The sequence below is a fragment of the Dasypus novemcinctus genome, chromosome 3 (assembly GCF_030445035.2).
Source record: "Dasypus novemcinctus isolate mDasNov1 chromosome 3, mDasNov1.1.hap2, whole genome shotgun sequence".
Lineage (NCBI taxonomy): Eukaryota > Metazoa > Chordata > Mammalia > Cingulata > Dasypodidae > Dasypus > Dasypus novemcinctus.
This window is the reverse complement of record NC_080675.1, coordinates 143,850,850-143,876,093: the sequence shown is the minus strand read 5'-3', so window position 1 is coordinate 143,876,093 and position 25,244 is coordinate 143,850,850. Positions and strand designations below refer to the sequence as shown.

The following is a 25,244-nucleotide window of genomic DNA, read 5'->3' as shown; positions in this document are numbered from 1 at the left end:
TGAAAGTCAGCTTTCTCCTTGGGAGTTTTCCCTAGCAACAGCTGAGAACACTGCTTGTTTCTACCTATCCCATCTATATGCCAAAGCTTTGCTCTTGTCCTGGATCTGGAAGGGTCCTTTGGTCTGGCCAGCAGGCATCCACCTGGCTTTCTCCTTTGGTTTTAAACTCCCCAAGGGCAAGGCAGGCCTGAGCTAGGCCTGGGGCTTCTCTTCTAACATTCAGCAGGGTTCCCTATACTGACCTGTTTCCCAGCCAAGAGGTACAGCCTGCTAGATTTGTGTTCAGTCACATCATCTATCCTCCTCCTTCAGGAGCTCCTCTGATCTCCCTCCACTCACCTATCAAACCTCCCAGACCCTGTATTCACTCCATGGCACCAGTGACAGTTCAGCCTTATAGATTTCATCAGGGCTCAAGGATAACACTCATGAAGATGATGCTGATGAAGTGAACTGCCCAGTTCACTGAATACTTTACACAAACTCATCCAGTTGGTTCTTAAAGATCCATGTGATAAAAGGGAAGCCAAGGATGGTACTACCCCCATTTATAGAAGAAGAAACTGAGGCCCAGCAAGGTTAATCACATGCCCAGGGCCGTACAATTAGACAGTGTTGGAGTAGAGTCTTGGAGGTGGGTTATTCTGATCTTGAGTTCCCCTTTTCCGTTGTATCATCTAATAGAAGAATGCTATCATCAAACTGGGGAGAACCTGGGGTCTTCAGGATTTGAAGAAGACCACACGAAGCAGTTGCTCAATGGTTGATGCTCACCGGAGAGGTCTGAATTGTGACCTCCCCACCCCACCCCCAAAAAAGTCTAAATCCTTAATTCCCCATACCTATGAATGTAACCTTATTTGGAAATCGGGTCTCTGCAGATATAATTAAGTTAGAATCTAGAGATGAGCTCATCTTGGATTTAGGGTAGACCCTAAATCAAACAACAGGAATCCTCATAAGTGAGAAGTGAAGATTTGAGACACAAAGGGGGAGAAGACAAAATGAAGATGGAAGCAGAGAATGATGTTAAGCTAAGCATACCAAAAGTTGCTGGCAGTTTCCAGAAGTTAGAAAGAGGTATGGGATAAACTCTTCCTCAGAGCCTCCAGAAGGAACCAACCCTTCTGACACCTTGATTCTGGATTTCTAGCCTCCAAAACTGTGAGAGAATACATTTCTATTGTTTAAGCCACCATTTTATGGTACTTTGTTATGGCAGCGATAGGAAACTTATACACCCACTGACCAAGAAGTTGACTTGGTCCCCATGGGTGTGCCATAATGGCGCCCACTTACCTGGGGCCTACTCTGACACCTCCTCATTCTCAAACTCCTCGACAGCCTCTTGGAACCAGAGCCCACCAAGTCTGATGCCTTGAAAGACTCATACAGCTTGTTAGTCCACTGGCCTTCAGACCGGATGTGTAGCCAGATGGTGTCTATGCAAGAGACAGGGCCAAAAAGGACAAGAGGATCAGCACTGGCCTCCAGAAGGGAGCAGACCTTGTCTCACTGGAAGAATTTGCTGGAGCATCAACTGCTGAAGTCCTAGTATGAAAATCTTCAGCATGAAACTGGTAGCCACAACTGTGCAACTCAGGGAACTGATCTTTCTGGTGCAGACCTCTTAGTCTTTTTTGAAGTCCATTCAAGCTTACAAGATAAGGCTTAGCTTCCTCTCCCAAGGAAGGGGGCCAGAGCTGTATAAGGGTGGAGACCCTTCCTCCTCCATCAGGTCAGCATCTCACCTTTCTAATATTCAATGGTAACTGTCCAAGTGCCTGGAAGGGCTCTGTACACAGTAGGTGCTCAACCTACAGAGGGGGCTCTGTTGAATAACTGGTGGGAAGGTGGTGTGGAGTGGCACTACCCCTCTGATGGAGGACACCAAAAAGAACCACAAAGATACCAAAGAGATGCCACAATGGGTCTACCCACCAATGCCTCAGCTTGCTATGCTTTCCCTGGTTTTAAAAAGTCCATTTTCCTTCAGGAAGTTCCCCCTGATTAACAGCACAGAACTCTGCTTGTTTCTGCCTCACTTCTCTACTCCCAAACATCGCACAGCATTCCAGTGAGGAGGTCCCTGACAGCGTCCCCGGTCGAGGGGCCCTTACCCTGTTTCTGTTTTTTACAAAACCTTGCAGCCTTTTTGCAGACTGGTGATGCCAATGGATAGACTCCTCAGAAAAACATTTTTAAATACATTTTAAAAATACATAGAATTACATATAAAACCAATTTTAATGAGTTATCAAAATATTTTTAAAAATTTGTCATCTAAGACTAGATGTGCTTCTTTGCTAACATATTAAATAACAAGCTCTAGCAGGAGGCCAATGACCACTGAACTTTCAAAGGAGAGGAGTATAAATGATATTCTGAGGTGTCACCCGCAACTGTTATGTGATAGGAAACAATCTATAGTTTTTGTTTAGCAAATCACAGGTCCCATTACTGACCCTGTGGTTTTACATTCATAATAGAAGAAAATGCTAGAGGTTAATAAGAAAGATGTCATTTTTTGTCCCCATCCAAGTTCATGATTAGAATTCAGGGTTACGAACCCGTGACCTAGTTCAACCCTGTGCTTTACAGAGGCCTAGAGAGGTATGGCTGTGTTCTCCCAGCTGGTGAGGACTGAACTGAAAAGTCAGGGCTAGAGCTCAGGTCCTCTGAGCGCTGCTCCATCTGCCTCCTGAGGTTCCGGGAGAGCTGGGCTCTGTGTCATCCTCATAAATGTGCCCTGAAAGGCCGCCCACTGTGACTCAGGCCAGGAGGCCTCCCTAAATGTCAGATGAATTCATTCAGTTCAGCTGCTTACAATCAGCCCTGCTCCTGACTTCCAATAAGCAAACATTCTAAACAAAGACAAGCATTTACCAGTCCCCACATGGATTCGCTCAGTTCACTGCAGAAGACTCAAAGCCCGAGAAACAAACATAGGCAGATTCCAAGTTGAGGTCCTTAAGAAACCTCTTTTGGAATCAGTTAGATACATGACACATCCATATCGTAAATATAGTTCTTATCATCATATTAGTATACATATGCTCAGATATGACGTGGCCATGAAAAGGATAACCTACTTCTCTATTCACTGACTTGCCCAGATCTTCATGACATACAGTTTGAGGAAAAGAAAAGAGGGCTGCAAAAGAGTGTGCACAGTGTGATCATATGTATGCAAAATTACCTCTACATCTGATTAACCATGTAGGTATATATATAAAAAGATCTGGAAGGGTGTTTCACCAAAAAATTGACAGTGGTTTTCTCTGGCTGAAGTGATTTGGGGGAATTTTATTTTCTTCTGCACTTATTTCGATATTGTCTGAATTTTCCAAGAGCATATACATTCTTTACAAGACAGAAAAAAAGAAAGAAAAGTAAAATAGGAGGAAATAACCCACCCTTTCCAACCCGTCTCATCCACTTTGCTCCATTGCACATCCAGGCCACAGTTGCTTGCAGGTCAAGCTCTGTTCAGTGGCTATGTCTATGTGCTGCTGAGTGACAGAAAAGGAGGGCAGAGGGTGGAAAGGGGAGAGGCAAAGGAAGATAGCAGAGTGAACAGAAGCTTACTTTTGTAGTCCAGCCAAAGGAGACCAAGAGCTGTAAATCAGGGATTCCATGTCCCTCAGAATCACCTGGGGAGGTTTGCTAACATGCAGATGCCCAGACTGGCCCCCAGAGACTCATTCATTGAGTCTGGAGTGGGGTCCCAGAAACTACCTCAAGCACAGGGGTTCTTAACCTTTTTAGTTCCATGGACCCCTTTGCCAGCCAGGTGAAATGAATACTACTGTAATTTGTTTATCGCATACATTCAGCAGTGAAGGAAATGCTAGATTTCAGTTAGAGGCCAGAGAAAATAAAGATAAGTTGATTTTTTTCATTTCAAGCTCACGGACCCCCTGTAGGAATCCAAATTATTCAAGGACATGTGGTGTGCAGCCTCACGTGGGAGGGCTTGCTTGGGCCCGCACCCTGAGCTGCAGGGCTGGGAGGCATCCTGCGTGGAGCTCAAGTTTTTAATGGGGATGAGACTGAGAGGCCACTGGCGCCCAGGAACCATTAAATTGAGCAAGGATCTTGCCATAATAGGTCACCCAAGGGCTGTCAGAGGCCCCTGAGCAAGCCCCTCTGGCCATGCTGGAGGCACCCCTTGTGGTGAGAAGGCCACACTCTGACCTGACCAGGAGGGTAGAGGTCCAGAAGCCAGGTCCAACAATAGCCCAGGACCAGAAAGAAGCCACATGCATGAGTGAGAGTCAGAGCATGCCTGGGCAAAGAAAGAGTCAGCTGAGCCGTTCAATGGGTGCTGGGGACCCAAGAGAGAAATGGGAATGGTTCCAGGATGGGGCCGATGGGTGTGAGGGATTCTGCTGCCTTGGGGACTCCACAAGGGCTCGTGCACAGGTGGGAGTGGGGAGGCCTGGCCTCCCATCTCAGCTCTCCTGGGAATGCCCTGGAACCCGCACTCTGAGCTGGCTACTCCTCTTAAGAACCATCCATGGTTCCCAACTGCCTGCATGGTCCGTCCAGATTCCAATTCTGCATTCAAAGTCTGCCTCAGTCTCACCCTAGCTCTACCTGAGTCTGCCAGCCTTCTGTGCTTATGCTTTTCCCTCTGCCTCCTCCTCCAGCTCCTTTACTCTCTGTTAAATGCCTCCTAATAACCTTTCAACGTTAGGCTGAAATGCCACCATGTCCACGGGAAGCCTTCTTTCCGCATGCCGCCGTGCCAGGCGCTCTCCTGTAGCTTTTCACCACAGCTTGTACAGCCCTCGCCATCATATTTAAGAAGCGTTTGCACGTCTGCCTCCCTTTTCAGAAGCAGACTTTGCTTCCCTTGCCTTGATTCCCACTGAGTTCCTGGCGCATAGTAGAAACTCAGTAAGGATTTGTAGAACGACTGGGCGCAGTGGACACACCTTTCTGTTCCGGGGCACTGCTGATGGTGAAGGGGTGCCACTCATAGCGTGCGATGGTGGGGATGTTCAGGTACACGTAGTCACCAGGTCTATAGTGGAAAAGCGAGGGCCGCTTGATGACAAGGTGAGTGACCTGGGGAGAGAGGGCAGAGATCGGGGCGCTCCCTGCAGGTCCAAAGCTGCCAAAGGCCCTAGGGCAAGGGGGCAGAGGCTGAGCCGTCCTCCTCCACCATACAGCTGGCAGGCCCTGAGCCGTGAGACCCTTGGGTGCTTTTGAGTGGGGGCTCACCCTGCAGCCCGGCTCCCAACCAGCAGGGCAGCTCTCAGGCAACGCTCCTTCCATATGGCCAATCGCTCTCAGGGGGCGGGGGTCATGTGACCAACTGGGAAGGGCAGAGGAGTGGCGAGCAGAGGAGGGGAGCGGCAGGCTGTGCCTGAAGCGGGGATTGGGTTTTTATCCCACTTCTTAGGGTATAAACACTGTTTCTGAGTGGACCCCTCCTCTGCGAAGCCTTCCAACTGCTCTAGCCCCTTTGTGGACACTGCTGCAGCACTTCCGGCCAGTACTCGGCCAGCACCCCAACGGCCTAAGCGGCATCTCGCTGGGGATCGCAGTCTCCTCCTGGACAATAGCTTCAGTCGATGGAGCGCTTCCTCTGCGCTGCGTGGCGCCCTTTAAGTGTTATCTCTAGTCCTCACTGCAATACTGAGATCGATGTCTGTCTTTCTGCACTTTACAGAGAGAAGCGGAGGCCCCGAGAGGTTAAATGACTTGCCAAGGCTATCAGCTAGGATGCCAGAGCCAAGACATAAACCGCAGCCTCCTAGGCCCTCGAGTTCAAGTTGTCCAGAGCTGAGCCCACCCCTAGCTGCCTCCTCTTTCTCCATAGATGGCACCTGTCACTCAGACACTGGGATGCAGCCTAGACCTCTCCCTCTCATCCAAAAATGCAGCCAGTTACCCCCTGAGTGTTTCTCTGCTGGGCATTCCCTCTTCATCCCAGGGCCACTGCCTGGGCCGCAGGGCTCACGGGCCCCCATCCCTGCAGCTGTAACTGGTCCTCACCAGATTATCTCCCACAGAACATCGAAGGGAACCTAACTAGACTATAAACTGGTCATATTTGTCCCACCTTAATCCCACCACCTCGGCCCCCTGCCTGCTCAGTGGCGGCCCCTGGCTGCAGGGCAGGACTCCCAGCTTGGCTTACAAGGGTCTTCATGATCAGCCCCCACCTGCCCCTCCAGTTTCTCCCTGGCAACTTGGCTCCAGCTGTGCCAGACGACCTGTGGTCCCCAAACATAACATAGTCTTCCATATCTCTGTGCCTTTGCTCTTGCTGTTCCTTCTCCCAGGAATACACTTCCCCGTCTGGTCTATGTAACAAACTCCTTATTTATCTTTCAAAACCCTCGGGTGGTATCTCCTCCCTCATCTGATGCCTTCTCTGACCTCGCAAAGACGAGGGATTGAGTAACTCCGGATGCTCTCCTGCTTCTCGTACCTACACAGGCCTGCATTGTAACAAGAGGGCCGAATCCCTACTACTTCAGGAGCAGGTCAGCTCCTGAGGCTGCTCTGAGTTTCTGGCAGCTCGAGCAGGGCCCAGCACCTCTTAGGCACTAACTCGCTTGCTGAGGACAGTGTCCTACTCAGACCTGGCCTTCAGTGGTATCCTGCCTGCCCCTGCCACTTCTCTGCCTAAGATGTCATTCATTCCTGGGGGGCTGGACCAGGGCTTACACTTTGCTTGTCTCCTCCACAGTACTCGAGCTTCAGATAACACTGTTTCTTTCGGGAGTCTAACAGGTACCCAGCTGTCCACTGCCACCTGCGACTCCCCTTAGCCTCTCAGGGTGGGATGGGGAAGGGCCCGCCTTGCACCTTGGAGGGGAGGAGGTTGACTTCCATGATGTACCGGGCCGCCATGCGGGACGCTGTCAGACCGATGGCCTTCTCCAGGACGAACAAGAGGCCAGGCACCAGCAGCCACTTCCAGAAGTTGGGCCCATGCACAACAAGCAGGAGCCACATGAGGAGGTAGGAGAGGTGGGTCCAATAGAACACCTGTAGGGGAGTAGTAAACAGCCAGCCGCGAGGCCTGGGGGTGGGGCCCAGGGCCATCCCCAAAGCCAGGGTGGCACGCACAACCTTGCCATACCCACCCTCTGCTGGGGACGGGTCAGGCTGCTGCTCTGTTCTGGAGGCTAGGCTGAGGGAGACTGTAAGGAACATTCCTGATGCCAAAGGCAAACATCTGGGCCGTCTCCTGGGGATGCTCTGAGCACGTGCCAGGAGAAGAAGGGGTAGCACCGTCCCCATCCCACTGACTCTTTCTCAGGGGGAAAAAACAAAGGACAACAATGGCTTCCTAGGAAGCAAGAGCAGGGGATTTGATTGGAAGACTGAATTTTAATATTTGTTCTACTACCAACTAGCTATGGAAAATTAGGTGAGCAATTAACTTCTGAGCATTAGATTCCTCATCAGTCAAAGGACACTGATTCCTGCTTCAAAGGATTGTTGCTGGCCCCAGAGTAGGTGTCAGTATACATCTATTTCTAGTGTGGCCAGGCCAGTCCAGGAGATAGGCTCTCCAAACAAGTCCTCTGTGATCACCGGTGTTTGTGCCTCTATAGACCACAGAGGCCAGAGAGAAGAAGGGGAAGGTGGAACTAATATTTTCTAAGCACCTATGTCCAGGTATATAGTTAGTGGCTTAAATATATTACCTCATTTACTTCTCAAAATAAATTCAAAAGGTAGAGAACTTCATCCCCCTTGTTACAGATGAGAAAACCGAGGCTTAGAAAGGTTGAATGACCAGTAAGTAGTGGGAAGGGGGATTTGAACCCTGCTGAGCCTGGGTTCCTTCCTCTCCCAGTGCTGTCTTGAGCCCAGCTTCATCTAGTTGGGGCAAGGGGAATCTTCAGGCAAGATATTTTCACTTGAACTGCAGATGAAGTGGTGGAATTCAAATCACTTAAAAATAATATGCAGACCAGCTGGGACCTTCCTGGGCCGTGGCACTGGAGTGAGTCAGGGGGAATGCAGCTAGAACTGACTGTGGGAGCCCGGGATGGGGAGAGACTAGGGGGCAGGGGCTGCAGCACCTCAAAGTGGCCGCTCCTGCGCACACAGGAGCTGGAGCAGGCGAACAGGAGCAGAAGCAGTAGCAGCAGAGCGACACCCGTTGGGGAGGCCGAGCCATAGACCCAGCCGATACCAGGCCTCATGGTGAGCAGCAGTTCCCAGAACCGGAAGGCGCTGGCTTCGGATTGTGCCTGGAGTGCTGGAGACAAGCACAAGCCAAGCTCTTCCCACTCTGCCTCCTCCCCATGAGTCCCCAACCCTCTCTACTGGGCACCAGCACCAGCAGGGGCTTTTGGCCAGAGGGCCAGCATACCCAGGGCACCCCGTCTCTGCCCTTTAGGTGGGCAGGACCCAGAGGGGCTGTGGCCCGAGTCTTGGGCTGGGGAGCGGATAACTGAGTGGTTAGTGAGAAGGCCCAGGTACATCTCCCTACCCCAGTCACTCACCAAAGTTCACAACATGGGCCATAGTGTGCACAAGGGACAGCCCGACCACCATGTAGCCCATGAGCTGGTGGAACTGGATGTTCTGGTCCAGCGGCAGGACCTGGGCCACGCACGTGGACCGCAGCCACGTGAGGCAGCGCCTGAGCATCAGCACCTGGCCGGGCAAAGTGGCAGAGATACCCATTCACCCTGTCCTCCCCTCCCCTGTCTCCTCCTGGGCTGGCTGTGCTTCCTGAAGTGGCCCCATCTTCATGAGCTCCTCCTCCAAGACTTTGCTTTGCTCTGGGGGTCTCCAAAGTGGGGTCCCCAGAATCCACTGGGGTGGGTAGAAGAAATATTACAAAATGTCTGCTTGTATTACTTATCTTAACACATAAGAAAAACATATGCTTTTACTAATATTTAATATGTGCACTGACATAGTACCTCATTATTTCATATGTCAGATGGGCATGTGTGTCTTGTGTGGTTCTTGAAGTGTTCTGGGGAAGACTGGGCTTTCCAATACACACGGCAGTTGATGGGGGCTCTCTCACTTACTCATATGCTTTCAACGTACTTATGTGTGCCCAGATATGGGAGCTTGCGGATTACATTATCTAGTTTTTAAAACTTAGCCAACTACCCATCACTATTAAAGGATAAGTAGTATTAAAAGATTCCCTGCAGAGAAATTGCACATGGAAGATAGTGTTAAGAATGCAAAAGCAAGGGATCAAAAAAATAAGTGACATGTCTACCACTCATGATCACTTTATAAGCCAGTTATGAGGTTAACAATACAAGCACCTCAGACAAGAAGCTGATATTATCAAGAAGAGTATTTGAACCACAGATGTAGTACATCCTTTATCCTTAATGATGATTCTCACTTTATACTTATATTGTGTCCCAATTTTATTAGCTAATGATAATAGGGCATGTATATAATTATAAATAAACAAACATATATTGGAATAGTGGGAGGGTTTGTTTGTTGTTCATATGTCAGATGGGCATGTTGAATGGTTCTTGAAGTGTTCTGTTTTTGTTTTTAATTATAGAAGTGTGTGATCAAAAAAGCTTGGAGATGATGGTGTCAGGCTAATAGGTAGGGCTCAGTGATCTCACAAAAACAATGGAGAAAGAGCCAAAAGCTGCCTGAAGGATCTGGTTTGAGGGTCAGCAGACCAGGACACTGCTACACAACTCCTAGGAGGGTGAGGGACAGAAAGACAAAGAACCTGAAATAATAAACATGAGTTACCAAGCCCCTGTGGTGGTCAGGAGGGGCTTCCCTCCCTCATGCTCAAGATATTAAGCTGGGGTAGACCCTCTGGCTCACTGCAGCTGACTGAGAGGGGAACAAACATCCTCCTCCCTGACAGCTGTTTCAAGGGAAAAGGGAGGGGGAGTAGGTGGGCTTTTCTTTAGTGAATTCAGCCAGCAGAGTCTGCTTTGAACCTCTACTCTGGAGATTCAACACAGTAACACAGGAAAGCCAAGACTGAAACACCTGCATGAAAGGTGCACTGATGAATGCCAACTGCTGGCCAATCTGAAAATTGTGTGGACAAAAACTGTGTTTCTCTCTGTATCCTAACCCCTGGGGAAAAATTGGTGTCCTATTAGTGAGTCCCTGACCTGATTTTGATAACTTAAGCTGGGCAATTTTGAAGACTTAGAGTAAGCTGAACCAAATATCAAAGAACTCTGTGGAAAAAAATAGGCAAAAGAGAGAAATTGGCCAGCAGAGTAAATTCACCAACATATTCAGATGCCTAGACATCAGCAAAAAATTACAAGCTAAACTAGGAGACAGAAAGAGATGGCCTAGCCAAAGGAACGAAGCAAATATCCTGAAGAGATACAGGATTTAGGACAATTAATCAGTGGTAATCACATAACTCTCCTAAATCAATTCAAAGAATTTAAAGAAAATATGACTAATGAAATAAAGGATATTTATTAAGAAGACACTGGGTGAGCATAAAGAACTATTTGAAAGCCTGCAAAGATAAGTAATAGACCTTATGGGAATGAAAGACATGAAGGATGAGATTAAAAATACATTAGAAGCATATAAGCACAGATTTAAATTGTTTGAAGACAGAATTAGTGATTTCAAAGATAGAACATCTCAACTGGGAAAGACAAGAGAACAAAAAAAGAAGAGAATTGAAAGGGTCTCAGGGAATTGAATGACAATGGGAAATGCACAAACATTCACATATCAGTGTCCCAGAAGGAGAAGAGAATGGAAAAGGGACAGAAAGAATATTTGAAGAAATATGACTGAAAACTTCCCAACCCTTATGAAAGACATAAATATCAATACCCAAAAAGGACAAGGCACCCCAAACAGAATAAATCCAAAAAGACCTGCCCTGAGACACCTACTATTCAGAATGACACATATCAGATAAAGAGGGAATTCTGAAAGCAGCAAAGCATCACATACAAGGGAACCTTAATAAGATAAAGTGCCAACCTCTCATCAAAAACCATGCAGGCAAGAAGAAAGTGGTATGATGTATTTAAGGTACTTAAAGATTAAAAAACTGCCAGCCAAGAATTTTGTATCTGGCAAAACTGTCCTTCAAAAATGAGGGTGAGTTCAAAGGTTTCATTGATAAACAAACTGATAGAATACATTACCAAAAGACCAGAATTACAAGAGATAATAAAGAAAGTGCTGCAGCCCATAAAGAAAAGGAAAGGGCAAGAAATTTGTAGAAGAATGCAGAAATGAAGATTATTAAGAAGTGTAACTCAAAGGGTGAAAAAAAAGACAATAGTAAGATATGACAACAGAAAGCCAAAGGATTAATGGATGAAGTAAGTAATGTCTTTACAGTAACAACATTATGTTAATGGTTTGAACTTCCCAATCAAAAGACATAGATCGAATGGATAAAGAACTATGAACCATCTATATATCGTCTGCAAGAGACTTACCTTAGACTTAAGGACACTACCAGGTTAAAAGTGAAAGGTTGGAAAAAGGTAGTCCATGCAAATAGTATCCAAAAAAGAGCTGGAGTAGCAATACTAATATCAACAAAATATTTTTTAAATGTAAAAATGTTATGAGGGATAAAGAAAGTCATTACATATTTAAAAAGGGGCAATTCAGCAAGAGGAAATAACTTTTCTAAATATTTATGCACCTAACCTGAGTGCCCCAAGATACATGATGCACACACTGGCAAAACTGAAAGGAGAAATTAATGTCTCTAAAATAATAGTTGGAGACTTCAATACACCACTTTCAGTATTGGATTGAACATCTGGACACAGGATAAAGAAAGAAACAAAGAGCTTGAATAATGTAATAAATGATCTAGAGTTTTATAGAGTATTGCACCCCAAAACAGCAAGAGAAACATTCTTTTCAGGTGCTCATGGATCTTTCTCCAGGGTAGACCATATGCTGGGTCACAAGATAAGATTCAATAAATTTTAAAAGATTGAAGTTATACAAAACACTTTGTCTGATCATAACTGAATGAAGCTGGAAATCAATAATGGACAAAAAAGGGAAAATTTAGGCGGCGGACTTGGCCCAGTGGTTAGGGCATTCGTCTACCACATGGGAGGTCTGCGGTTCAAACCCCGGGCCTCCTTGACCCGTGTAGAGCTGGCCCATGCTCAGTGCTGATGCGCGCAGAGAGTGCCGAGCCGTGTAGGGGAGCCCCACACTCAAGAGTGTGCCCTGTAAGGAAAGCCGCCCAGAGCGAAAGAAAGTGCAGCTTGCCCAGGAATGGCACCACCCATACGGAGAGCTGACACAACAAGACGACGAAACGAAAAGAAACACACAGATTCCCGTGCCGCTGACGACAACAGAAGCGGACAAAGAAGATGCAGCAAATAGACACAGAGAACAGACTACCGGGGTGGGAGGGGAGAGAAATAAATAAATAAATAAATAAATCTTTAAAAAAAAAAAGGGAAAATTTATAACTATATGGAGATTAAACAACACATCTTAAACAATCAGTAGTTCAAAGAAGAAATTGCAAGAGAATTCAGAAAGTATCTTGAGATGAATGAAAATGAAAACATAACATAGCAAAACCTATGGGACACCACACAGGCTGTACTGAGAGGGAAATTTATAGCCCTCAATGCTTACATTAAAAAAGAAGAAAGAACTAAAATTGAAGAGCTAACTGGACATCTGGAAAACTAGAAAAAGAGCAGCAAGCTAATCCCAAATCAAGATGAAGGAAAGAAATAGTAAAGATCAGAACAGAAATAAATGAAATTGAGAACAAAAAAGTAATTAAAAGAATCAAAAAAACCCAAAGTTGGTTCTTTGAGATCAACAAAATTCACAAACTTTTAGCTAGAATGACAAAAAAAAGAGAGAAGATGTACATAAATGAGATCAGAAGAAATGAGAGGACATTACCACTGACCTTCACAGTAATAAGAGAGATCATAAGAGGATACTATTAACATCTGTATGACAAAAACTAAACAATGTAAAGGAGATGGACAAATTCCTAGAAGCACATGAACTACCTACACTGACTTTAGAAGAAATAAAAGACCTCAACAAACCAATCACAAGTGAAGAGATTGAAACAGTCACCAAAAAATCCCAGAAATGAAAAGCCCAGGACCAGATGGCTTCACAGGCAAATTCTACCAATCATTCAAAGATGATCTAATACCAATCTTGCTCAAGCTCTTCCAAAAAATTGAACAGGAAAGAATACCACCAAACTCATTTTATGAAGAGAATATCACCCTAATACCAAAACTAGATAAAGATACTCCAAAAAAAGAAAATTACAAAATCTCTAATGAATATAGATGCAAAAATCTTTAACAAAATACTTTGCAAAAGAACCCAAAAGCACATAAAAAAAATTATACACCATGATCAAGTAGGTTTTATCCCAGGTATGCAAGTGTAGTTCAACACAAGAAAATAATTAGTGTAATAAGCCATATTCATAAATTGAAGAAGAAAAATCACATCATCCTCTCGATTGATGCAGAAAAGGCATTTGAGAAAACACAGCACCCTTTCTTGATAAAAACACTCCAAAATATAGGAATAGAAGGAAGCTTTCTCAATATGGTAATGTGCATATGTGAAAAGCCTACAGCTAGCATTGTACTCAACAGTGAAAGAATGAAACCTTTCCTGCTAAGATCAGGAACAAGACAAGGATGCCTACAGTTACCATTGTTATTAAATATTGTGCTAGAGGTTCTAGCTAGAGCAATTAGGCTAGATAAAGAAATAAGAGGCACCCAAATAGGAAGCAAAACTTTCACTATTTGTTGACGATATGATACTATATTTAGAATCTCCTGAAAAACAACAAAGGTTCCTGATGTAATAGATGATGTGGTGGGATACCTGACATAATAGATGATGTGGCAGGACACAAGATTAATACACAAAAATCAGTAGCGTGTCTATGTACTACTGATATGCAATCTGAGGAGGAAATCAGAAGAAAATTCCATTTATAATAACAACTAAAAACAATCAAATATCTAGGAATAAACTTAACCAAAGACTTAAAGGACTTGTATTCAGAAAACTACAAAACATTGCTAAAAGAAACTGAAGAAGACTTAAATAAATGGAAGGACATTCCATGTTCATGGATTGGAAGACTAAATATTATTGAGATGTCAATTCTACCAAAACTGATTTAAAGATTCAATGCAATCTCAATAGCCTTTTTTTGTAGAGATGGAAAAACTAATTATCAAAAATTTTGGAAGGGTAAGGGGCTGTAGCAGTTTTATTATTTATGAATTCCAAAAATAGATGTTAGATTATGTTTGTAAATTAGTCTGTTCCTCTGGGTATAGTAGATTGCATTGGATTCAGAGGTTTCACTCTTACCTGATTAAATTATGATTAAGGTTTTGATTGGGCCACATCAGTAGGACGGCACCCCTTTGGTGAGCAGGGACTCACAAAGAAAATGACAGGGCAGAGATGACAGTTGTAGAGTTTAATACTAGAGCCCCAGGAAGTAAACACACAGAGAAGCAGATACATGAGGAAAGAGAGAAGCTCCATTAGACATGGCAGAGGCCCCAGGAAGAGAGACAAGTCATTTGCCTGATAGTTTACAGCTGGCCTTGTGGAGAGAACAGCAGCTGAGCCTAGAGAGAAACGAGTCCTGGGATAGAGACGAGACTTATCCCAGCCTACAGCTGGTATTGGAAGAAGCTGGGACCATGGGGTCTTGAGAGGAAGAGGAAGGCTGGACCCTTGCAGACAGGGGCAGCCATCTCACTCCAACATGTGGCATTGGACTTTGGTGAGGGAAGTAACTTACGCTTTATGGCCTTGTGACTGTAAACTTCTACCCCAAATAAATACCCTTTATAAAAGCCAATAGATTTCTGGTACTTTGTATTTGGCTAATACAGGGGCCCTGAATAGCCAAAAAGGTCTTAAAAAAGAAGAATGAAGTTGGAGGATTCTCACTTCTGGGCTTTAAAGCATATTACTTAGCTACAGTGGTAAAAACAGCATGGTACTAGCATAAAGACAGACACATTGACCAATGCAACTGAATCAAGAACTCAGAAATTGACCCTCACATCTACGGTCAAGTGATTTTTTATAAGGCTGTCAAGTCCTCCCAGCTGGGCCAGAACAGTCTATTCAGCAACTGGTGCTGGGAGAACTGGATAGCCATATCCAAAAGAAAGAAAGAGGACCCCTATCTCACACCTTATACAAAAATTAACTGAAAATGGATCAAGAGCCTAAATATAAAAGCAACAACCATAAAACTCCTGGAAGAAAATGTAGGAAAACATCTTCAAGATCTTGTGATAGGTGGTAGTCTCTTAAACTTTAAAGTCAAAGCACAAGCAACAAAAGAAAAAATAGGTAAATGGGACCTCCTCAAAATTAAATACTTTTGCACTCTAAGAACTTTTTCAAAAGGGTGAAAAGGCAGCTGACTCAATGGGAGAAAATATTTGGAAATCACATATCCAATAAGGGTATAATATCTGTGATATACAAAGAGATCACAAAACTCAATAATAAAAAGACAAACAAGCCCATTTCAAAAAGGGCAAAAGACTTGAAAAGACAATTGTACAAAGAAGAAATACAAATGGCAAAGAAACACAAGAAAAAATGTTCAACATCACTAGCAGTTAGGGAAACGCCAATCAAAACTACAATGAGATATCATTTCAAACTTATTTGGCTGCTGTTAAAAAGTTGGAAAACTGTAAATGCTGGAGAGAATGTGGAGAGATAGGAACACAATCATTGTAGGTGGGAATGTAGAAAGCGTATCATGATGCTTGTAACTAGTATGGTATGACAGCGGTTGAAAGGAAAAATCTAAGGTTATGTGTAACTAGAAGGGAAGCTAAAAACTGTAACATGGGACTGAATAAGGCTGTTTTTATAAAATATAAATACAAATATACTAGAGAGAAGGAAAAAGAATTGCATCTATGTACAGCAGGAGAAGCATGCGTAGGTTGAGAGGTGATAGGTTTTATTTTTTGTTTCTAATTATTATTATTATTGGAATAATGGAAGTGCATTAAGAATGACTGAAGTGATGAATGCACTAATATGTGATTACATCGAATACCATTGACTATACACTTTGAATGGATTTAGGCCTTATTAATATAGATCAATAAAATTGATTTAAAAAAAAAAAAAAAAGCTTGGAGACTACTCCCTGGCCCAGAGGCTCACATTCCAGCTGCGCAGCCTGGCATTCGAGGCTTCTGGAAGTGTTCCCTCTCCGGTTTCTGCCTGCCCTAGGTTATTGTGAGGATCAAGTGAAAAATGCTCAGCACTCCGTCCAGCACAACAAATGTGGTCAATAAACGCCAGCGGTGTTCTTTTTTGCCACTGGCTGTGTGTGCATGGGCCTCGGCCACCCCCTCCGAGTGTCGGCCCGCTCAGCTGATCTCTCCGCTGGCATCCTGCCCTGGCATGCCAGTGGGGCTCCCTTAGCCTGCGAGGGGCCCCACCCTCCCCCTTGTCCCCTCCCACGTATCAAGCCCCCGGAGCCCTACCGCGATGAAGCTGCAGTCGAAGTTGAGGCACTGGCCACAGCCCTTGGCCACCATGACGCTGGCGCCGAGGGCCCGGTGCGCGCTGGCCGCCAGCGCGAAGAGCAGCACGTGGAGGCCCACGAAGGCGGCCAGGCAGAGCAGCTGGCTGCGGTGGTTGTGCCAGTAAGCAGCGGTCAGCGGGCGCGGGCGGCGCGGGCGCGGCCGGGCGGCGGGGGGCGTCAGCCAGTGGGCGGCGCTGCGAGAGAGGCGGGCTCCGCTTAGCGACATTGGCAGGAGGCGGGCCGGGGAGGGGAGGAATCCGCGCGGGGCGTGGGGACCACCGCAGCCCCAACTAAGAGTCCTATCTCCTGCAGCACCCAACCAAGTCTTTGGAGGCTTATGGCAAAGAGACCGGCTTTCTTTTACTCTAGAAAACAGAGAAGTTTAGGAACTTGCTCACAGTCACACAGTAAAGTGTGGAGCTGGGATTGACACTGGTCTGTCTGACGCCTCGGCCATGGCTATTTTCATTCTCTCCTTACTTCTCTTTAAAAAGGCACACTCAAAAAGGATCAAGGAAGCTGAGATGTGTAGTGGCAAATAATTCACAAGAAAATTACCGAATAAAAAGAATGAACAAGGAGCAGATGTGGCTCAAGCAGTTGAGCGTCTGCTTCCGATTAGGTCCACCGTGTCTCCTAAAAAATAAATAAGTAAAACTAACAAGCAAAACAAATGAAAAAACCAACTTAGTGGTTGAGCTTCAGTGGTTGAGCACTGAAAAAACCAACTCAATGGTTGAGCATTGGCTTTCCATACATGAGTTCCCGGGTTCAATTTCGGGTCCCCGGTCCCTCAAGAACAAACAAAAAATCAACTACAAACCTGACATAATTCAGAGCTTGGAGTCAGACTTGCTTGGGTGTGTTGTCACACCTTACTTATTTTCTCCATAACCCTTGTTGATTGTGTATTGCTCTAGTTTATATCTTGGTTGGCTGGTGTAAGTTTCGCCTCTCTGCCTGGAGTGCAGTCCCAGTGAAGAGGCCGAGGCCACGGCTCAGAACAGTGCTCGGCATACAGCATCTGCTCGACCAATATTTGTTGAATGAATAACTGCCTTTGCTAATTATTGTGTGGTCCTTGGCAAGTTACTTCACCTCCCAGCTTCAATTTCCTTTTGTAAATCTGGTGTTGCATAAATGCACGGGTATATGTTAAAGTGCCCAGAATGTAGTAGGTACTTGATACTGTGCTTTAATTCCGAAGAAGCAAAATTGCAGAAAATAGAGGCATGAGAAAGCTGCCCTGCAAGACAGACCTTTGCCCCTTACGAGAAGAGAGGTGGGACTGGGCCGGGTGGACCTGCGCTGCGCGGGACTGCGGTGGCTGGACGGGGCAGGGTCGGACGGGGTGAGGATGGGCCGTGAAAGGCTGCGCGGCGCTGGGGCTGGAACGGGCGGGGATGGGCGGGCGCGAGACCTTGCCAGGAGGGACCGCGGGCGCGGGCCGGTCACCTTCCGGCCTGCAGTGTTACCGTGACACCGGTGCCGAGGGGTCCTGGGCGGCCAGCAATGACTGTGCCCGCGACCCGGCCGTACCTGATGGTCAGGTTCTCCACGACGCCGGGGCAGCGCTCCAGCTCGTCGCGGAGCTCGTCGAAGGTGATGGCGCCGCTGCCATCCTTGTCGGCCGACTCGAAGAGCGCCAGCGTCAGCTGGTCCAGCTTCTCCTCCGGCAGCGAGATGGCGCTTTCGCGCAGGCACGACTGCAGTACAGTGCGCAGCTCGTCCGCGTCGATAGAGCCGCTGCCTGCCCGGGGTGCACGGAGCTGGGTGGGGTCGGCATCGGCCCCAGCACCCACCTCTGTACCTGCAGACTCTCTCTGCCCTGCACACACTTCGCATAGGGTGAGGTGGGATGAGAGATGTTCCTGTTCATCTCCCCCCAGCTATTTGCCAATCAACTCCACTTTGGGGTACACCACAAGCGACCAAAGGAAAAAATGTCACCCTCAGCTCAAAAACCTTCCATGGCTCCCTACTGCCTAGGTCATCAAAGACGAACATCTCAGAGTCTCCAGCCGTGTCTTTTAAGTACACCCAACCTCCAAAACCATTTGCCCAGGAAATTGCTTGCTTAATCTATAGGGAGCTGTGTTCCTAGAGCCTGAATTATTCAGAGGCAAATTGTATATGGGGTGGGGGTGACAGGCCTTTCCTGTTGTTTCCCAACTTATATCAGACTGTTTGCTCACGGATGTTGTCCAGAGAAGGGCCACACCTGGGCGCTGAGCTCAGCCATGTAACCTAGTTGAACACGGATGCTTATTGGATATAGACACACCTGAGGTGGCACCCCTGCCTCTGTCCCTTACAGTGGGATATTGGGGTAAGTCCCTTAGGGTAGTACCTTCACTTTGTTCATCTGTAAAATGAAGATCGTAATTCTTCCCTTTCAGAACTAGTTCAAGGATTATAAATCATTGTAAAACTCTTAACATAGTATCTGGAAGGAGGTGACTGCATGAATAGATGTTATTAGTTTTATGATCGTCATTGGGCCCATGCGAAAGTCAGAGTCTAACACAGCACTCTCTGGCCACACTTCCTGTGCTGTTGGGCAGCAGGTTTCCGACCTCATCCAGAATACCCATCCCCCGCCTCCTTCACTCCCTCTCCTCCAAACAGCTTTCTTCTCTCCTTGGCCAATTTCAGTCTGTAGTTCTCCTTCACAATCACTCGAATGCACACGTTCTCTTTCCTTGTCCTTCTGTCCTTCTCTCCCACTGACCTAAAAAATATCCAGTCTGTGGGTGAAACCAAATACCTGTTTTTTCCCTTCCTGAACCACAGCAACTAAATGAGCCTTGCTGGGGGAAAAAAAAAGTACCCAAAAGATCCATAAGTTTTGATCCCCAATGACTGCAAGGCCTGCTGTGAAAATTACCTGGCAATTTTCTCATGTCACTCTCCTGCTCACTGACAGGACCTCTTCCCACCCTTGGGAAACAATGGATTTCTCCAAAAGCTAGACTTTAGGAAAATAGTCTTAATGGCTGACACAAAGGGTACATCCCGTCTTAGGCACTATTCTGAGGACTTTCTACCAGTGAACTCATCTAATCCTCATTTCAACCTTAGAGCAGGTACTATTATTATCTTTCCCATTTTATAGATAAAGAAATTGAGGGACAGAAAAATTAAGTAATTTGCCCAAGGTCACGCATTTAGTAAGTGGTGGAGCTGAGATATGAACCTAGGTAGCCTGTCCTCAGAGTCTGGGCTCCTTCTTAGGCTATGGGGTAGAGCACATATGATCACATACCTAGAGTGGAATATGAGGCAGCTGCTAAAAATGATGCTATAAATTGATATGGAAAAAAATGTTTATATTGTTTAGTGAAAAAAAAACAGTGTGTATAGTATAATTCTATTTTTGTTTTTTGAAAAATGTGTGTATGGTGTGTGTGTATGTGACATTAGAAGATAGTATAGCAAAATGTTCTGGGGGTTTTGTCCTTTCTTCTTTCTACCACTCTGCATTGTTGAAAATGTTCACAATGAGTTTATAATATTATTATAATAAGGAGAAAGCAATAACGCAATTTGTTTTTTCCTAAAATAGAAAAGAACGGAAGAAAACTCTGGCTTATGGTGGGTTGAGTCAAGGGCATTTGTCTCCTGGGCCAGAAGCCCCAGAGGGGACGCCCCCCCCCCCAGCAGGTGGGTAGGGATCATCGCCTTGAGAGGACAGTCCTGGGCTGGACCTCGGAGGGTCAGGGCAGCACTTGACCGGGACAGGCCTGTTCTCTCTGTCACCTGCTCATGAATCCCATCCCTCCCTCCCCCAGCCCATGGCCAGGACCAGCCCCTACCATCAACATCGTACACCTGGAAGAGGAATTTGAGTTTGTCCATGGGGCTGCCGTGGGTGAGCAGGGTCAGCGCCTCCTGCAGCTCCTGGAGGGTGATGGTGCCGCTTCCGTCGGAGTCAAACAGGGCAAAGAATCGCTCAGCAAAGAAGGACTGGCCAGAGAAGGGCAGGAGACACTCACAAGGGTGGCCACAGGGCCTCGGCTTTGATTTCATTCACTGTCTCCACACGTGTGGGGTGGGGTGGGGACTGAGAGGCGGTGGAATTCGGTATCCAGGTGCCTGAACACAGAGAGTGACCTACCCACGAGGCCACAGTGTGGGGCAGTGTCCCCACCCATCAGGCCTGGTGGAGAGCAAGTCTGGGCTCCAGAGAGAGAAATGCTCAGGTCCCTCAGCAAGGATGGATCTATGCGTGGGCCCCAGTTCCCTTTTAGCCCCCTGGGCCTGGCAATTTGCCCCCACATACCACCACCTTATCTGCCTTGCAGTCCAACACTCTGGTGGCCCCTTACTCAACATGCGGGAAGGGTCAGACAGAGGGTCTCCTGCAGGCTATGTCCAGGGTCATCCCAAGGGGAAAGTGAATCTAGGAAGGACTTACGTAGGATATGCCAGTTTTCCTTCCTAGGCTGCCTGTAGTCTATATTTAAGGCTTTTTCTTAAGTGCCATTTCACTCACTCATTCGTTCACTCATTCATTCAGTCATCATTCAAAACTTATGTCCTATGCAGTCCCTCTTTGCCAGGCTAGGTATTAGGCGCTGGAAGCAGAAATTAACCAGACAGACCAGACAGGCCTGAGGAGCCCTGGGCTGTTCCCCTGGAGGCAGGGGGAGGAGCTTGCAGGCCTTTAGTGCCTGATTTAATGAAAGCCTGAGGAGTCCCAAGGATGAGGTGGGGACAGAAGTCCTCAGTGGACAGTGAGCCCTGCCTTGGCTGCACATTTCTTCCCCTGGTTCCCTGAGATAATGCCTTTATCACTCTTTAGCATCCTAAGTAGCCTTTGCCTTAAAATGTCTTATAGCCTCCTGTTTTTATAGGAATATATCATTAGACAGAATGGGCCTTTTTTCCCTTTCCCTGTATTTGCTATGGCAAGAGGTGTGGCATTTAGAGTTCTGCACAGTATTCGTGCAAATAGGGGTACTCCAGTGCTCATCATCTAGCCCCTATCAATGACACAGGCTGCCCTGATGCCAGCCCAGAGGATAATTTGGGGAGAGGTTGGCTCTGCAGGCTCCCTCTTCCCACTGCTCTGCTAATGCCTCCCCTGATTGCCAGGCTGCACAGGCTGTTACAGGGATGGGCGGGGGACCTAGGAATCTGAGAAAGGACAGGGAATGGTGCGGCAGTGCACACAGAGCTCATCCTTTCCATTAAAGGATACAATCCCTTGGAAAGTGCATTCCTAGGAAGGAAGATTGTCACAGCATCTGCAATGCCCACTAGTGGAAATTGTGAGCACAGTGTTTCTTAAGATGGAATAAGCTACTGATTTCCAACTTCATGTGTTGTTCTGAGCCCCCAGGGGGCCATTGCTAGGAAAGGGGATGGGAAGGACCCAGCGGGCGAAACAGAAACATCTTCCCAGCCCTGATAAAAGTGGGGCCTCAAGCCTCAAGGAACCCCGGGGAGTTTCCCTTTCCCCTTCTTGTAAGGCACTGTGGTCTGAGGGCCAGCTTGCTCTTTCTCTATAAAATGCAAATGCAGAGCCCCTCCTGCTGGGGTAGACACTTGCCTCTTTCACTTTCAGGGCTGCCTTGAATTCTTGCAGGTTGATCTCCCGGTCTTCTCCTGCAATGATCTCGAACTGGTGCGTCACCCACCGAAGCCACTTGGCGTCCTCCTCCACACTCATGGTGCTGGGGAGCAAAGGAGACAGGCTGACGAGTGTGGGGGGCCCAGGGCTCCCAAGGTGGCGTGGGGGACGTGGCTCCTCCCCACGGCTGCTCCTCTTCACTCTGTAAATCCTGGTCTCATCCTTTAATCTAGCGTCTCTGGTCTCGCTCGGTTCTGAGATGACAGGGCTGCAGCGGGATGCACGGCAAGTAGCGGGACATGGTCAGAGAGTGGCATGCTCCGTTAGCGTGCTTATCGTGATGGCAGGATTTTCCCACCTCATGTCTACACACCCTTTTGCTTTTTTCCAAATCCTTTCGATCCACTATGGCACTTGATTTCTGTGACAACCTGGTGGGCCTCACTCTCCTACAGGTAAAGAAATAGGCTCAGAGCAGTTGAATAACTTAGCTAAATTTATTCAGCTGGTTAGAGCTCAATCACGTCCAGCGCTTTCTCCATTATACTCCAGAACCTCCAATCCCTGCTTGAACAATTCTAGCATGAGATGGACCTCGAGTGTTGCTCTCCAGGCTCAGGGTGTGTTCTGCTATGCCACACTGGGATCAGCTACCTAAAATCTTCACAGACGGACTGTCTATACTGTGATCTGAACAGAGGTGCTGTTCAGGAATTTCAGTGATGAAATTAGGACACCACTTTTTATTGGCAGTGGGACCCAGCAAACAAAATTGAGACGAGTGAGGACTTAGAGTCTTGTTGCTATAAATTTTATATACTTTGACTGAACACCACGTTTAATATAATGTTAAATTATTTAGCTATTTACAAATAAAGATTAAAAATAAATGATCTAACTAGGGAAGCGGCTGTGGCTCAATCAGATGAGCTCCCGTCTATCATATGGGAGGCCCACAGTGCCCGTTCCAAGGCCTCCTTGTGAACCCTGCTCACCCACACGCTGTGGAGCGCCGTCCAGCCCGCAGACGCTGCGGAGCGCCGACTCAGCACGGTGACTTCAACAAAAAGAAGGGAGACAAGGGAGAATACAGAAGAGCCCGCAGTGAATGGACACAGAGAGCAGACAGCAGGCAAGCCACAAGGGGGGAGGGGAAATAAATAAATACAGACACAGAAGAACGCACAGCAAATGCACACAGAGAGCAGCCAGGCTGCAAAAAGCTGCGGGGGGAGGGGAGGGGGAATAAAACAAATAAATAAAAATAAATGAGCTAACTTCCACCTATGGAACTAAGAAAAGAATAAAATATGCACCTATAAAAATAGGATAGACAATAAAATCTGAAATTAAGGAAATGGAAAACTAAAATAAATAAAAATATAAATCATTTTGATATGATGATGGCTTCACAGATGTACATATATCAAGACTCATCAAATTGTTCATTTGAAATATGCAGTTTATTGTGTATCAATTTTATATCTCAGTAGAGCTGGAAAAAAAAACAAGTCAGTTCTTTGAAAAGACTAAGTGAAAAGCATGATTAGGGAAAAAAGAAAAGAATAAAACAAAACTATACACAAAAAAGCAACAGAAGCCTAGAAAAGGAAGGGGCTATCAAAATATAAGATTATCATGTGCAAATGTTTGGCAAGTGTGAAATTTAGAGAAATGAATTAATTTCAGAAAGAGGTGACATACTTGAACAAGCTTAAATAATGAAGGAGAGTTAAACATGAACCACTTAAAATAATGTTAGCCCCAGATTGCTTGCCTAGCTGGTTTCTATCTAATCTTCAATGAATAAGTCCAATGTCAAACTATCTCAGACTGTAGAAAAAATGGTTAGGTTGCCAATTTTACAAAGTTAGCATTATCCAAATCTGAAGAAGATAACATACCAAACAGAAAATGCTAGACAAGTTGAATAATTAAGATGCAAAACTCTCAACAAAATATAACCAAGTTGAATCCACAAGTTTACTTTAAAAAATAATAATCTACCTTTACCTGCAAAGTCCAGTAATATAAGGATAGTTCAGTGTTAAGAAGCCTATCAGCATGATTCTTCATATCAGCAAATTAAAGGAGAAAAATCATTTTTTTATGACACTAAATGCTGAAACAATCATCTAATAAATTTCAGCAGCCACTTTAAATTAAAACTCTAGGAAAATTGAAAGACGTTACCTAAACATAACATGGATTATTTACAAATAAGTCATAATCTTCATTTAGTTTCCTTAGTTTATTGCATTAGTCCCATTCTCCAAATCTTAAATAATAGTGATATCCAGTTTCTGAATTCAAGATAAAAGACCCAAATAATTATCTTTGTCTATAGATATATAGATATATATCTATATCCATCTTTATATACATCTATAACTATCTATCTACCTCACTAGCCATAGCAGTTAGAAATGAAAATTCTAAAAATTCTTTTAATCCGATTCATAATTGCTATAAAAACTTGGATATTTCAACAAAATGACTGTCTAAATGGAAAAAATTAGATATCTACTATATACAACTTCATTTACATTTCTTGATCTAAATATAAAGATATAAATGTAAAAATAAATAAAAGCTTAAAAATTAAAAGAAATTATGGGAGATTACTTGTATAGTCTTTGAGAATAGCAAAGATGGGAATCCCAAAACCATTAAAGAAAAAGATGGACAGATCTGCATTCATAAAAATTAACATTTTCTGCATGGCAAAAGACATTGTAAACAATTCAAAAGATAATGAGCTGTAGAAAAATATTTGCAATACACATGATAGAATGTTATTGTAACAAAATCAATGCCTTTTGCATATAGGATAAGTTCCAGGCTCTGTGCCAATGATGAACAATAGTTATTCATATTATCTTTTGTAACGTAGAAATCCTATAACTTGAAAACAAAAACACAAAAACCAGCAATAAAAAGATAGCAAAAGATATGAAAGGGTAATTTATAAAAGAGAAATGATATGTGAAAATGTTCAACTTACTTCTTAGACTCAGGGAAATGCAAATTATAGCAATTATACTTCTTGGTGGGGGAAGCATCATACTGACAAAAATTCAAAAGCTTTGTAATACCCAGTACATAGAGTGCTGGTGAGAATGT

General features: G+C 45.4%; 1 protein-coding gene across 1 annotated transcript in view; it reads right to left on the bottom strand.

The window, feature by feature from the left end:
• NOX5 (NADPH oxidase 5) overlaps positions 1 to 25,244 on the bottom strand; it is a 64,137-nt gene that overhangs the window by 19,504 nt on the left and 19,389 nt on the right. Inside the window, exons 2-10 of the mRNA XM_023586738.2 lie at positions 22,101 to 22,224; positions 20,362 to 20,512; positions 18,086 to 18,296; positions 16,506 to 16,740; positions 8,481 to 8,634; positions 8,055 to 8,233; positions 6,826 to 7,008; positions 4,941 to 5,073; positions 1,300 to 1,442 (exon numbers count right to left, since the gene is read on the bottom strand). Coding sequence (XP_023442506.2) covers positions 1,300 to 1,442; positions 4,941 to 5,073; positions 6,826 to 7,008; positions 8,055 to 8,233; positions 8,481 to 8,634; positions 16,506 to 16,740; positions 18,086 to 18,296; positions 20,362 to 20,512; positions 22,101 to 22,224 — 1,513 coding nt within the window. The remainder of the gene's footprint in view (positions 1 to 1,299; positions 1,443 to 4,940; positions 5,074 to 6,825; positions 7,009 to 8,054; positions 8,234 to 8,480; positions 8,635 to 16,505; positions 16,741 to 18,085; positions 18,297 to 20,361; positions 20,513 to 22,100; positions 22,225 to 25,244) is intronic.